At 44.5% G+C, this 14,083-nt stretch overlaps 1 protein-coding gene across 1 annotated transcript; it reads right to left on the bottom strand.

Moving 5' to 3' along the window:
- Window positions 1–993: 993 nt before the first annotated feature.
- On the bottom strand, window positions 994–13,962 carry NCAPD2 (non-SMC condensin I complex, subunit D2; the record flags this gene model as incomplete). Its single annotated transcript, XM_010187694.1, has 17 exons — window positions 994–1,126; window positions 2,426–2,559; window positions 2,712–2,796; window positions 4,458–4,632; window positions 7,048–7,257; window positions 8,148–8,269; window positions 8,536–8,710; window positions 9,304–9,388; window positions 9,944–10,078; window positions 10,828–11,025; window positions 11,576–11,723; window positions 11,801–11,924; window positions 12,009–12,136; window positions 12,441–12,580; window positions 13,037–13,218; window positions 13,681–13,739; window positions 13,887–13,962. Coding segments are annotated over 17 exons (2,309 nt in total), but the record flags the coding sequence as incomplete, so codon positions are not given.
- Window positions 13,963–14,083: the final 121 nt, after the last annotated feature.

Genomic DNA, 14,083 nt, shown 5'->3' with positions numbered 1-14,083 from the left:
CCAACTCCTAATATGCTGTGATTCTGTGAATGCCAGAGATATCCCAGCATGTCTGTGGCTGCCTGATCAAGAAATACTTGACGAAAACAAGCTCCTGCTTTCCAGCTTTCAGGAGAAAGCTGGAAACAAATTTCTCAATTCACTACAATCCTAAGCTCTGTACTGAATTTCTGGTTGGCGGGGGAGGCAAAGGAGAAGGAAGAGCTACCAGAGTCATTCAAGTGTCTACAGTTCAGTCCTTTCTCACATACAAACTTAACTGGAGAGTTAAGTCTACTTTCTTCAGAACTTTTAAGAACATTGTGATACATGGTAATTCATGAAGGCCTTACAGTAACATCCACAGTGGAAGGGGCAAATGCAGAATGATGGTGCTGTGTGAAGGAGGGCTGCTTTTATGCTGCAACTCCTGAACAAAAATGCCATAAATGCTTGAGTAAAAAATCAGGATTTTTTTCCCAAGTGCATTAAAAAAAAAAAAAAGTATAAATTGTTCCCCAGACAAAGACGCTATCTGATAGGCAACCATCATGCTATTGTAAGTACAACATGGACAGGTTTGAAAACCTTTCATGTTTTATATTCAGCTGTACAGCTGACAAGTCCCAAATATTAATTAATAGGGAGGGCAAAAGAATCACACCACCAGAAAACATCAGTAGAGGAAAGGGCTTCATGGTTGAGGAAACACAAATCAGCTCAGAACTGAGTCTGAGGAAGAGAATTGAAAGGAAAACAGATTTTCTTGTGCACTGAGCTCTTTACTAATTGAATTCAGCCTGCTGTCTAATAAAAATTCTTTTATTACATGTTCACTGATGTGTACTAAAGCTTTCCAGACAGTGCTGCTGAATGATCTCAACCTACTTAATTTCAAAATCAGTAAAAACTTAATCACTTCTCTCTACTCTCAATACAAACCGTTTTCCCTCCTCCTTTGTTTCTGGTTAACTCTGTTTCTGGATGACCTCAAAAACAAGCCAAGACTCTTACCCGAGGGTTACTGGCAAGTTTGGAGATTGCATTGCATACTTCTTGAGCCAGCTGATAGTCTTCACAGACCTTCTCGGACAGTCCTACAGGCACCAAGACATCCAGGTTGCTACCTATGATCTCTGGCTTCCCTCTGTGGAACAGAAGGGAGAGGGGTATGACATGAGTTGCAGCTGAAATTTTACAGAAGTATGCATAACCAGTAGAAATACTCCTTGTGCCTTGCGGAAGGCAGTGGTTTGAGTGAGGGGAAAAGCGTAAAAATCCACCCAGTGGCTCAAGATATATCTATATGAGCAGCAAGCAATATTCCCTGGAAGGCAGTAAGTATAATCCATATTTCACTAAAAGAGGAGGTTCTCCAAAGTGAACAACACTGGGCATACATATGTCAAGATTCTTTACTCTTCTTGCTTATCAGAAAGCAGCAAAACTTAAAACAGTAAGACAAAGAATAATGTTGCAAAACAGAGGAATCCAGCAGCTCAGGACTGGTGATGTGTGACACTTTTTCCCCTACTGTGGGAGACATACACAGTTAACTGGGTGAATAAGGCAAGAACAGAATCTAATGCATTTTAAAAAGAGATTCTAAAAAGTTCATAATGAGCATCTATAGGGCAAAAGCAAAATCACCTCCCTTAGCATGTCTGTGAAGATGGCAATGCTGTTCTTATTTCACATGCACATACCCATGGACTTGACATAGGATCTCATGGGATACCCCAGAAACGTAGTTTTCTTTAAATCCTGTGATTTCAGGGAAGGATATTAATTTTGAGATGATAGCTGCAATTCTGCTGCAAGCACGTGGGATGGGGTGGTAGAAATACCTTGGAAGGAATATCTAATACTCAAATTGCAGAACTGGCTGTAAGCTCCAGAGATGGCTCCAACTCTACAGCCAAGAGCTTTAAGTTCATAATTTTGCAGGCCAATTTTTGACTGATGAAGGACTGGAGTAGGAAGAGCAAGAAGAAATCAGCAGGTAAGCTAAATGCCAAAGGGTTACTAGACTGAGAAACAGAGGAAATGAAAACCTTTTAGTGCAATTACACTCTTTTTGCCCCCAGAAAGGGAAACAGATTAATTTCCCTCCATGGTAAAGGCTCCAGACATCTCTACTCAGCAGGTTCTCACTGTTCTTATCTAAACACAGACAAAGCTGCAGAGCTGTGACACAGTAAACCCTGAGAAGGGATGGACATTCAAAACACAAAGAAAGTAATGTAGTCACACTCATTCAGACACCGTGCTGGTGGGACCCAGGACAGCTATGTTTAGTTGCAGACTTCATTACTCCATGACGTCTTTATTAATTTTGAAGCTGCAGAACAAAGGGTCAGCTGATGCAGCACCCACAGCTCTTCGATAAAAATCAATTCCCTGTACATCCTCCCAGTCACAGGATTTGACCGGGCCCTGGGCTCACCGTGCCATCATGCCCAGCAGCATCACAGCAGCGCGTCGTTCAAGTGATGAGCACTGAGACTTTTCTGTGAATCGCTCCCAAAGCAGCTGGATCACAGCAGGCTTTATTTCATCTTTCTGCACAAACTCTGAGATCTGGAAAAGAAACGCAACAAAACAAGTAGGAAGAGGCAGAGGAGGATGGACTTCAAACCAACAAAGATATTAACTGCAATGACTACCATTTTAATATAACAGACATCTAAGATCACAAATACAAGCCAAATCCAGGCAAGGCAAGTACTCACTATTTCTTCCAGGGACTGTATTGCTCCTACTGATGCATCCACCATGATGAGAAAGAGAGAATTCACCAGGCTCTGGGCCCTGGCTCTTCGAAGGTGGGGGGTGGGGAGGGGGAATAGAATAATTTTTAAAAATTAAAAGGTAAAGAAAAAGCAGCTGTCACAATTACTCTCCTATTCAGAAAGCCGAGGACATCTATTAGATAACAGAGCTGGTCCCTGGGGACATGAAAATTTCCCCCTCCACAAGCTGGAGTTCTCCAAGTCACCCAGCTCAAGTGCCAATGAGCATGACAGGGGCTCAAAAGTCCACTGCTTTGAGTACTGCTGCTCTTCCCAGCACTCAAAGGCCCAACAAGAAGCACTCACCAGCCACTTCCCAGTTTGCTCTCAACCACCAGTCAAAGCACTATTCCCTAGAGCATAAGAAACTGAAAAAATCTCTTTTAACAAACAAGACCAGAGCTCAAACTGCAGGAGAGTTATCTCCAGGCAATACCATCAAGATGAAATAAGAAGCAGTGAGTGCTTTTTATTGCCCTGATGGTACAAATGAAGATGAGCTATGGTGCATCTCACCAGGGATCACACTTATCTTAGTGAATGTGAATCCAACAGGATTTACATGTGGGCAAGTGCTAAGAAAAAAGAGCAAGTGCCACAGTAGAGAGCAGACACAGCTCCTCTCTCGTGTGGAAGAAATAAACACGCAAGCAGTACCCAGCTCCTGCTACCAATCCCTCAATAGAGACCAGCAAGAAAGACCCCTTAATGTCCTCTCATCTGCCACACAGTTTTGTTACAGAAAGATTTAAGTTCAGTCTGAAAGAAATACAAATAGAAATGTGTGAAAGCACCCAAACAACAACAATAACAATAATCAACCTTTATGGCATGAGGGATAAAGGAACGGTGTATATTGAGAAATCAAGGACACATTGAACAGTAAGAAAACCAGTAAACACTGAGGAATGTGTTGTTTACATCAGAAGCAGAATGCCTATGCTCAGATAAAGACACAGCATGTGTGACTTGTCAGCAAAAAATCCGAGCTCTGGTAACAGAAATATAGCTCCAGCTTTAAGCCATACCGTGTACCACTTCTATTGTCCCAACACAGGATGAGCAACTACTGCCATAAGAAACCCAAAGTGGGGGAACAGACATTGGGCAACAATTTTGCTCACAGAGGGTGAAGTATGCAAGACTCTTAGTTATGGGATGACTCCATAACAACAGTTGACTCCCAAAGGGGTTGAAATAGCCATCCAAAAAATCAATTCATTGTTGCCAATCAAGAACCTGCTGACAAGACTTACATTCATAACTGACACCCCTTGTTCCCCGTTACATAGAGACCCTACCCAGATCATTTGGGCACTTGTATCTTGGTGCAGTGCTTTGTATGAGAGTGAAATTTATGAGAATATTAACCATGAGCACCTGACAACAGTTTAATTTAAAATAATTCTCAGCTTCTCATTCCATAAGGTCTCACATAGAGTTTTGCTGCAAGAATTTCCTACACATGAATACTATGACAAACCAAGAGCAGAAGCTCAGCAGTAGGTTTCACAGGAAGATTGGGATACTCAGATATCTAACCTTACATTTCAGCTCAGCATGAAGCGTGGCAACATTGATTTCTCTTCCTGTCCATACCCCATTCACAACAGCTCCCCAAAAAAAGAAACAGGGGAGAGATAAAAACAAGGAAAAAAACAACTTTCAGATTAGGAAGAGACATACCTCTCTGAATCCCCGCTGGGGCTCAGATAGAGCCGCCTGTAGGCATTCAGCACGGCCTCTTTAATACCAGGCTCTTTTGACCATACAAGGGGGAGCATCTTGCGGACTCCAAGCACCCCCTGGGGCACACCAAACTGTGAGACTGTCACAAAGAACTCAATGGCTTCCTGCACCACTGCAGAGAGAAAAACAGTTGTGTTAGTGCAGTTCTTTCCCAGTCCCCATTAGAGAGGCCATTAAAACAAATTCATAGGCAAACTGCTCCCACAGCAAGCCCTACAAGCATCTAAGATCACTGCTACTGTCTGCAGAGGGCTCAAGTCAGAAAGGGGTCACTAGTACAAAGATGTAGACGTCCTGGAAGAAACAGGCGCAGGTTAACAATATTACAACTAAATCTAATGTGATATATTTAAGTGAAAAGAATGGAGACCACGTTTGAGAAAGGACAAGATTCTCCTCTGGAAAACAGTAGCTTTGGGAAAAAAAAGAGATCTCATGGACGCAGCAGACAAGAGCAGCTGAATGTGAGTCCCAGTGCGATGCTGTAAGCAGAAGAACTAAGCTATTTGATGTGTAAATGGGGTAATTACGTATTTGATTCCAGCGTGACTACTCCTGAAATACTGCACAGTCTTCTGCTCATAAGAAAAAACATTAAGTCAGAGAGCATTCACAAGAGCGCCACAGTAATTAAAGGAACCATACAATGAACAGTTCGGAGTCTGACCCCTGGGTAAGCGGGAGTTTACACCAGTATAAGCCCCAAATCATAAATCTGCATAAAGATCCCCTATCACACAAGCTGGCATGCTTCATCTGCCCCCAGTCACCCCAGATTAGCAACAGAAAAAATAAAATTAAATCTCTAAATCTTAAATATTTAATTAAAAAAACCCAAATCTGAGCACAGACAGCCCTTATCACCACCCTCTCACCCAACAGTATACTGTCTCCAAATGGAGACAATGTCTCAGAAAGTCTTGGCTGTCCAGACACTCAACTTGCCTTCCTTACACTACTGCACAGGGCAACAGGGAGGTGGAAGGTTAGCAAAATCAGTGCAGCCATAAAAAACTAACCCAAAACCCAGGTGTTTAAGTATCAGGTGAGGGGCACCCTCCCAGCTTTGAACTTCAAATGACCTGTAAAGACACTGAACTCAGATTGTTTTTGTGAATGCAAACAACTAACAACATCCAAACCTTGCTGGGGAAGCCCGCACACTTATCATGGTGACACAAGAGCTCTTAATACAAACAAAGCCTCAGAAGTGTTTGCATGAGGCTGGGGTGTTGTGGTGCCCATCTGTACCCCAGAACTATGCGAGTGGTTGGCAAGTGGGTGTGCCAGGCAGGATGGGAGAAGAGGGAGCTGTGCCCCTCCGTGCTCCAGCCCCCTCAGGGGTGCTGATTCATGATAAGCACTTAAAAAAAGTAGTCTAACTGGTTACAGTAGTTCTAATATTAAATATGAATAGCTGAATTAACTCAAAGGCCTACTCATCACCACCTTTCACTACAGCACTGAAGAGGACCAGGCCATAGAACGTGTTGATTAGCATCACTTTCAGCTACAGAATTCAAGGAAGTTCAAGGTAAGGTGAGGTGGATCAGACAAGCTGCTCAGTTCCCCTCCTGTGGCCAGCGTAACACCCAAAACTGCATCAGGGCACTGAGCAGGTAGCAGAACCCAGCTTCACTAGCCATGTTTACTCTGGGAGAACCTCAGCCAAGATGAAGAACTGTCCTGGTTTACTGGGACAGAATTTCAGAGTCAGTTTTCTGTTGAGGAAACTGTGATTTATACTCTATTTCATGGGAACAGAGTGATAAGACTTTGTTATAGGTTTCAGCTAATGCTGCTGTGTGATGCTCAAGGCCTTCACCAGTCTTGAGATAAACAGGCGCAGAGGCTGGGGAAAACAGACACCCAGAGGAGCTTACCAATTAGTACTATTCCATGCCATAAACATCACATTCACTATAAACTGGCAAGTTTGCTGGGGACAGCTCTCCTCCTTCTCTCTTCCATGGCTGACATCTCGAGAGGGACTTGTTTATCATGAGGCCTACTCCCCCGAAATACTGCCTGAGTACAACTCTGTGTACTTTATATTAATAGTTATTAATACTAGTTTTTAATTATTATCTTATTAAATCTATTTCTATTTCAACCCACAAATCTCCTTTCCTTTTCCCGACCCCTCTCCCCAGGTAAGAAGGAGTCATTGGTGATAGAGCAACTGTATAAACCATGACATGAATATACATCCCCTCCCACAGGAGTGGGGAAGCCTCCGTAAATTAAGTCATTTTGGTCATCTGGCTTTTAAAAACATTTTCAACCTTAATATTTAAAAAACGGATTCCTAAAAAGTCCATTAATGGCCTAACGCAACCTCTTAATGACACTCATTTAGATGGTACTTGCACCCTGGAAGTGTTCGTGACATCTGCTCAGCTCAGTGAAGAGCAGCTCTTTTCCCCTCTCCCTGGAGCTCCACCACTTCCACGTCTCCTTTCCAGCAAGGGGAAAGATCTGGAAATGCAGAATAGGGGAGGAAGAGCCCTATGGTTATTTCACACACCTGAGACACAGGTTTCATACATCATCTTGCTGATCAGGCCCAGGGCTTCTGTGATTTTCACTGAGAAGTTGTAAGCATCTTTCAGGTATTGCACCAACATCTCCTGTTTGGCCAGCTCTGTTTGAGGTTGCTCTTCCAGTGCAGCTTCCTCAGTTTCACAACTACTGTTGCCATGTGGAGAATCCTCACTGTTCTCACCTGGGCATGAACCTGCACAGCATGAACACTTGCTTGTAAGCAGTATTGAAGGTACAAGAGAAACAGGTACAGTTCAGGGCATTTTACACCCTTCTCTCTCCACCCCACAGTAACACCTTCCAAGAGCCAGGAGACAAAAATCCAAATTCTGCCATCAGACTTAGCTACAACAACAAAATCTCACTCCATTAAAATGCTGAAGGGGTTAACCTGAACTTGAGAGCTCCCCAAAGATGGATGAGACCTTACAAGGGAATCCGAGCAGAGTAGGAAGAAGGCAAACACTATTACTGCCTAGCAAAGTTCATGCAAGGGTGGAGAGTTGACAAAGTTAAGAAGATTAAATTATTTAGACGGTAGCCTTTTAATAGAAATGAGCTCAAGGGGATTGGCTAGGAAACTTTATTCTGAAACAAACACCAAAAGATAAAGCATGTGAAGTCTTAAAAGTATGCCCAGAGGCTTAAGCCCCAGATAAGTGAGAGTTAGTTCAAATCAGATACTCAGTCAATGCCACTAAGGGTAAGCATCATGTGCCACCACCTGTTCAGGAAGCAGAACTCCTGACAAATTCAGACAGGACAGAAAGGTGTGAGTGAGTAACAGTGGCTTCACTCCCCTGAGCAGGCATTATGCAAATTAAAGCATCAGAAATGCACTTCTAGGGGGAACATGGAGCTATTCTGACCATTAATGAAATAATAGAACTACTGTGATCCAGCCAAAATGCCAGGCCACTAAATAAGGAAATGATCCAGAGACGGTGCAGCTCCATGTACACGCCAAGTACACGCAGACTGAGCCCCATGGGTCAGGAGGGATAGGATATTCCAGAGGGTTTTGGTCTAACTCTGGCATCAGCTTGGACTTAAGGAAGAGACAGAGTGATCTGAAATAGTTACCTATGTAAAGTCTCTTCAGAACGCCCAGGATTGTTGCCTCCTTGTTTTCCTCCATGGGGCCGCTGAAGGGTTCCTTCCCCTGGAAGCGACACAGGGCCTTCTGCGTAAGGCGGGCTGCACTCCTGGACAATGACATTGCCCCAGAGAACATCAGCAACTTGTTGGGGCAGAACACAAGGGAAACCATCCAACCTTGCCCTGAACACCTGGAAAAGCAGCTTCTGCCAGCATCTTAATGCTGTGTGCCCATGTCAATCTCTCTTCCTACAGAGTAGTGTTACTGGAAATCATCCCTCTACCCTGGAGCTCAAACCTTTCTTGAACAGAGAACAAGACACTGACACATCCCTTGGGATAAACACTCTCTCAAACTACAGAGCCTTCTTACTTGTAATTCAGCCTCCTCAGCAGGCCAGTAATTTTCTCTGATGTACTCTCCACCGTTTCCTCAACCTCCAGCACCTCCTCTTCTCCTTCCTGCAGTGGTTGAAAGAGCTGCTCTGTGGCAGCCCTAACTTCTGGCAGCATCGCTTCCCACTCTTCCTCTGGAGGGATTGCTGGAGCTATTAAAAAATACAAGAGGGAACAAAGACTACAGAGACTGAAATGACACCCTAAATGGGGAAACTCATCTGGAACGTATGAATTCTACTTTTTTTTTCCTCCACAGGCAGATACTGTTCCCATTGCTGATCCCACCCAGAATGCTGTAAGAATTGACAAGAACTCTTTGGCTTAAAAAAACCAAACAACCCACCACACTGAGAGTAAAAGGTAAGAGAGAACCATCATTTACTATTTATTGTTTTGTAGGCAGCACCACATCCAAGGCTAATCAAGTTCTAATTAATATCTGAACAAAATTATGCAGTCCTCGAATAGTTGAAAAGGGAAACCCAAACTGCATTTTGAGTTCTTATTCTGAAAATAGGATATTTAGCTAAGTGGACTGTTGATCTAGATACAGACATTCATATGTTACTTTTATAATGCCACTGTATGAAACACTGTTGTGAGTTTAATCCCAGTTATCTGGCCTTACTGTCTCACAAGTCAGATCTGAGATGAAAACAACAACCTAGGAGCAAATTTAAGATGAGGAAAAATAAACCCTGGTGGCCCTGTGAAGGGGAAAGAGATGAATAAGGGAAATTACCTGCTGTAGATCTGCTATGGTCCTTCATTTCTTTCAGCTTCTGCACCTCTTTCTTCAGTGGCTCGGCCAAGTCAGTACAGCTTAACTGAAGATGCCAAGAAGAGAAGAAATATGTTATTTATTCTCCTTTTCCTGAAATGCTAGAATTCTCCTTTCTCTTTCCCTTCCTGCTTTAAGTTGTTCATCCCCTTAGACAATGCAGGTTTTGGAAACTAGAATAGTAGACTCTAGCCCTCATCCTAGAATAGGAACTGCTGTAGATTGCCAGTCTGATGCTCAGAAGCTCAGGAAAAGGTGCAGCTAAAACGAGAGCTGCAGCTCTGTGCAGAATGTTCTAAAAGACTAATTCTGATCCTAAGAAAAGAAACTCCACAGTGGATTAAAATTAAACTGCTGCAGGTTTTTCCACAATCAAACACATCCCTCCCCAGGCTTACCTACCAAATACACCAAGTGAGGGAAGAGCCAGAGAAAGCAAGATCTGAACCTGGGAAAACCAGAAAACTCCCACCTGCAAAGTCAAAGGCTACGTTGCCCCTCCCACAAGACACAGAAAGGCTCCTGCCCTGGCTGTAGCACACTGCAGATATTCAGCCTGCAAACAGACATCTAGCACATCCATCACACTAGTCAGAGTTACCTTGCCGGAGAAGGGATTGTTGGACAAAAATGCAGCCAGGAGCTGGATCGCATTTTTAACTACTATCACAGATTTGTCTCTGAGACGTTCAACAGCCAGCGATAACACAGACTGAAACTGAGTCAAAGGCAGGGCCTAGCACACAATGAAAGCATAGAAAAAGTTATCAAGAAAGCCTAGAAACTCATGAAAAGTTATTTTACGGCAGACATATAAACATACTAAAAGGCAGAGATTATATATTTATCGAAAAATCTAAGTCTGAAGGGACTTCTGAATATCTTCTGGTCCAAACTCTGTTGAAAGCAAGGACTTAGATTAGGTTATCCAGGGTCCCGTTGAGTTCACAGAATCATTTGGTTGGAAAAGACCTTTAAGATCATGGAGTCAAACCATAACCTGTCTGCTGCCAAACCATGTATCTAAGCACCTCATCTACCCGTCTTTTAAATACTTCCAGGGATAGTGACTCCACCACTTCCCTGGGCAGCCTGTTCCAACAACCGATAACCCTTTCAGTGAAGAAGTTTTTCTTAATATCTAAACTAAACCTCCTCTGGCAGGTTGAGTCTCAGTATAACTAGCAAAGGTGATGTTTTCCCATATCAACATCCAAAAAGAACTTGTGTACTGTGCTCTTCCTTCTAGTCTGTCCCAATAATGAAGAGCAGCATTTCATTTCTGTTCCCCAGTTCCCCTGCCTCTGGGATCTTTGGTCTCCTGGGGAAAGAAGAACCGCAGACACCACAGTACACAGGGACAATACCTTTGTCTGTTAAACTTCAGTCTTTGTAAACAAAGAGCAAGGTCACAGAAATTCCCTTAGAAAACACAACAGGGGAAAGGATGACTGAGACAACGCCATTTCCCCAGCACAGACTTACCTTGCACTGAACGATTCGAGTGAAAAGCTGCAGCACACGGCTGCGCACAAAGCCATTGACATCACAGATGTGGGCCTGCAGTATATTCAAGAACTGGTCCCGAGTACCACGGGCAGCTTCCTCCAGCTGGTTGCCATTCAGCACCTGCACCAGCACTTCTGCCATAGCCACCAGAACAGCATTTCGCATCGTGTAACTCTGCAAAACGAAGAGTTGCTGAACCAGGACTGAACCAGGAACAGACAAAGAGACATGACTTGACATGCCAAGGGGAAAGACGGCCTAGAGTTTGGTCTGTTGAAGTCCCAGGCTCCAGCCCAAGAGAATTTCTCCATTATGGACTTTGTGTTAACCTTGTGTTAATACATGGCTGTGCCTGCAATCCAACCCTACTATCCAGCTAGGTCCACAGAAGCCAAGAACCAATATGAGAAACACGTAAGGCTTTTAAAAGCAGTTTAAGAAAAGGTAATACCATGACAAACCCATTAAGTACTGAAAAACAAGGGACAACAGCTGGGATCTCAGACCAGTAAGCAGTCTCCTGTTCTCTGATAGCTGTGAGCAACAACCAGACAGTAGATGTCACAGTTTCCTTTTCCTTTGCACCTTTTAGGTAAGGTATTCTAAAGGGTGGGTTTTAGCTACTTGATCTCTGTGAAAGAGGTTCCATTTTCAGACAGAAAAATGGGATAGCAGCACCTCCACCACTTGATGTCTCTGAACAGGCAATATTGCAGAAATGTACCTCCTCATCCAAGTGAGGCAGGAGAACGCTCATGTTGGATAACACCACAGCTGGAATTTGTTCAGCCAGTTCAGTTATAAAGGTAGCAGAACCTTTGAATCCAGAAGCATCACGGGCCAGATCCTGCGGACATTTCTGTCCTATTTCCCTGCACAGAAAGGTGAAACGAGGAATAAGGTGCCTCAAGTTGCTAGGGATAGGACAGGCCTAAGGTATTTCTCTCACCTTAACAATTCACCCACCAGGCTTTTCAGACCATACTCTGTAGCCCAGCAGCTCACAGCCTGCGCAAACACTGGGGCTACATGTTCAAAGTGCTGCAGCATCTGTGTGATCTTCAGAGTGGCACCTTTCATGCATGAGGAGGAAGAAAGAAGTCAGGGAAAGTAACTGGGAACGGCTTGAGGAAGAATGCAGAAGAGCAGGAACTCACTGAACATGTGATCATAGTGAGTCAGGGCTGCAGCAAGCAGATGTGTCACAGCATCCCGTATGGCCCGGTACCTCTGAAGACCGATACTTGGATTTTCCAGGATACGGTAGGAGATTCCCGTCATTAAGCTAAAGCCATAGAATAAAGACAGAGAACTGTACTACCACAATTTGCACCAACATCATTCCAGCACATTGCACCAGGCAAACATTTCTCTCAAACCAGAACTTCTCCAATATCCTTAAAAAAATGAGCAAAAGCCATCTGAATTCGAGAGCCCTACATGAGGCAAGGAAGAGGTTTCTAAACACAGTTTCCCAGCAATTTAGACCCCATAGATGATACCACTTCACTGGCAGATTTAACATTTAACCTTCCTTTCCAGAAAACCACTGTCACCCATCCCACCTCTATATCCACTCCTTCCCATACCTGATAAACTCATCTTCCACCACCAAACCACCCCAAAGCTGACGGAGATCCAGCTGCAGCAGCTGTGTGAGCAGCCGTAAGAGTGGCTCCTTATCTTCTTCCCACAAGGATCCAGAGTTCTTGGTACAGTTCTTCTTATTCTGGAAAGAAGATTACAAGATGAGATACATCAGAAGCTCAATAACAGAAAAACACACCATTGCCACCCTGCTTCCCTTAAAAAAGAAAACAACGATTAAATTCTACAGCAGTAAGAGATGTACAGTGAGGTATATGAGAAGCTTACACGCTTACATCAAATGACTGTTGCTGTCATCTTTGGCCATAGAAAGGAGCTTTTGAGAAAATACTGGCACACAAAGTGCCAGCCAGACATTGAAGAATAAAACAGAAAGGCCTGGACATTTAAGCCCCGGAGGAGACTCAAATATTGTCCCTATGGCTGTTTTATGTACAGTTGCACAGAAATCCCAGTACTCTACATCATGCGTTGGTCTTGCCAGCATCATGTTTAAATAAAACCAGCTATAATATCCGATAAATACTACAGAGTTCAGCTTTTATCATCTTGCTTTCCTCCCAGTCCCCTCACCTACCTTCCCACCAGGATGCACCTCCAGCAAACCATTTTTGCAGGTTTCCACTTCAAAGGCGTCCACCAGGCCAGTCAACAAATAGCAGTTCATCTTAAGAGCATTGAGGTGAGCAGCGCGGTCTGCACGGCTCAGCCCAGAATCACCCAAGATGGCAGGAAGATCATTGGAATGACGGGACACCACTGAAGAGAAGTAGAAAGTTATGAGCACTCCTCACCAGGCCCCTCAGCCATCCTCTCTTTTGAGGACTTACAGCAGTCATCAGATTACCAAAGACATGTGCTCACATCTCACCAGCTGTAACATGGGCTACCCCCTGCAACCCAAACCTTGGAAGCCCTGTCTTGTCCTGTCCTATCCCCACAGCTCCCCCTCAGCTCACAGAAACACTCCCTCTGAGCTGATGCATCCCAAAGATGTATTCTCCAGGGATATGGGGAAGTGGATTTTCTGTCGGCCTGCCCTTACAGCGAACACGCACAGCTCTGCATTGTCCACCAAGATTACAGACCCGTATTACCGGAATGGGTTGAGGGTGCAACCCAACTGGTCAAGTCACATTAGCCTTTATATCATCATTGAACTGCTAAAGGAGAACAACCTCTCTATTATTCTTGCTTCAGCTGGAAACAGCAGAAACCCACCCTGCATCATCAGTTCCAGGGCATCCTCCTTGACAGTAGTCTCCACAGCTCGGAAGTGGCTGCAAGGACAAGCACAGTGCATGAAGACAGCGAGCAAACGCTACCATGGAAAGGCGTGAGCCTCCCTGCAACCCTCCTCCTCCGCCCACTCTGCTCCCAATGCCCCCAGGAGCCCCATCCCCGCGCCGCCGTCGTTCTGTACTCACTGGAGCAAACTGTAGAGGGGGTCGAAGTGCTGCAGCACCGCCAGCGCGCCCCGCGCCCGGAAAGCGCTCCGGAAGGCTGAGGAGAAACACATAGAGGGTTAGCATGGGGGGGGGGACGACGACTGGTAACGACACACAAGCGGTCAAGGCCGTGAGCTGGCGGTGGGAGCGGGCCAGGCCGGGTATAGGCGGGTGGG

Source organism: Mesitornis unicolor, unplaced genomic scaffold, assembly GCF_000695765.1.
Source record: "Mesitornis unicolor isolate BGI_N332 unplaced genomic scaffold, ASM69576v1 scaffold3867, whole genome shotgun sequence".
Lineage (NCBI taxonomy): Eukaryota > Metazoa > Chordata > Aves > Mesitornithiformes > Mesitornithidae > Mesitornis > Mesitornis unicolor.
Note: the sequence above shows the minus strand (reverse complement) of the source record. Positions and strands in the feature narration are given on the sequence as shown.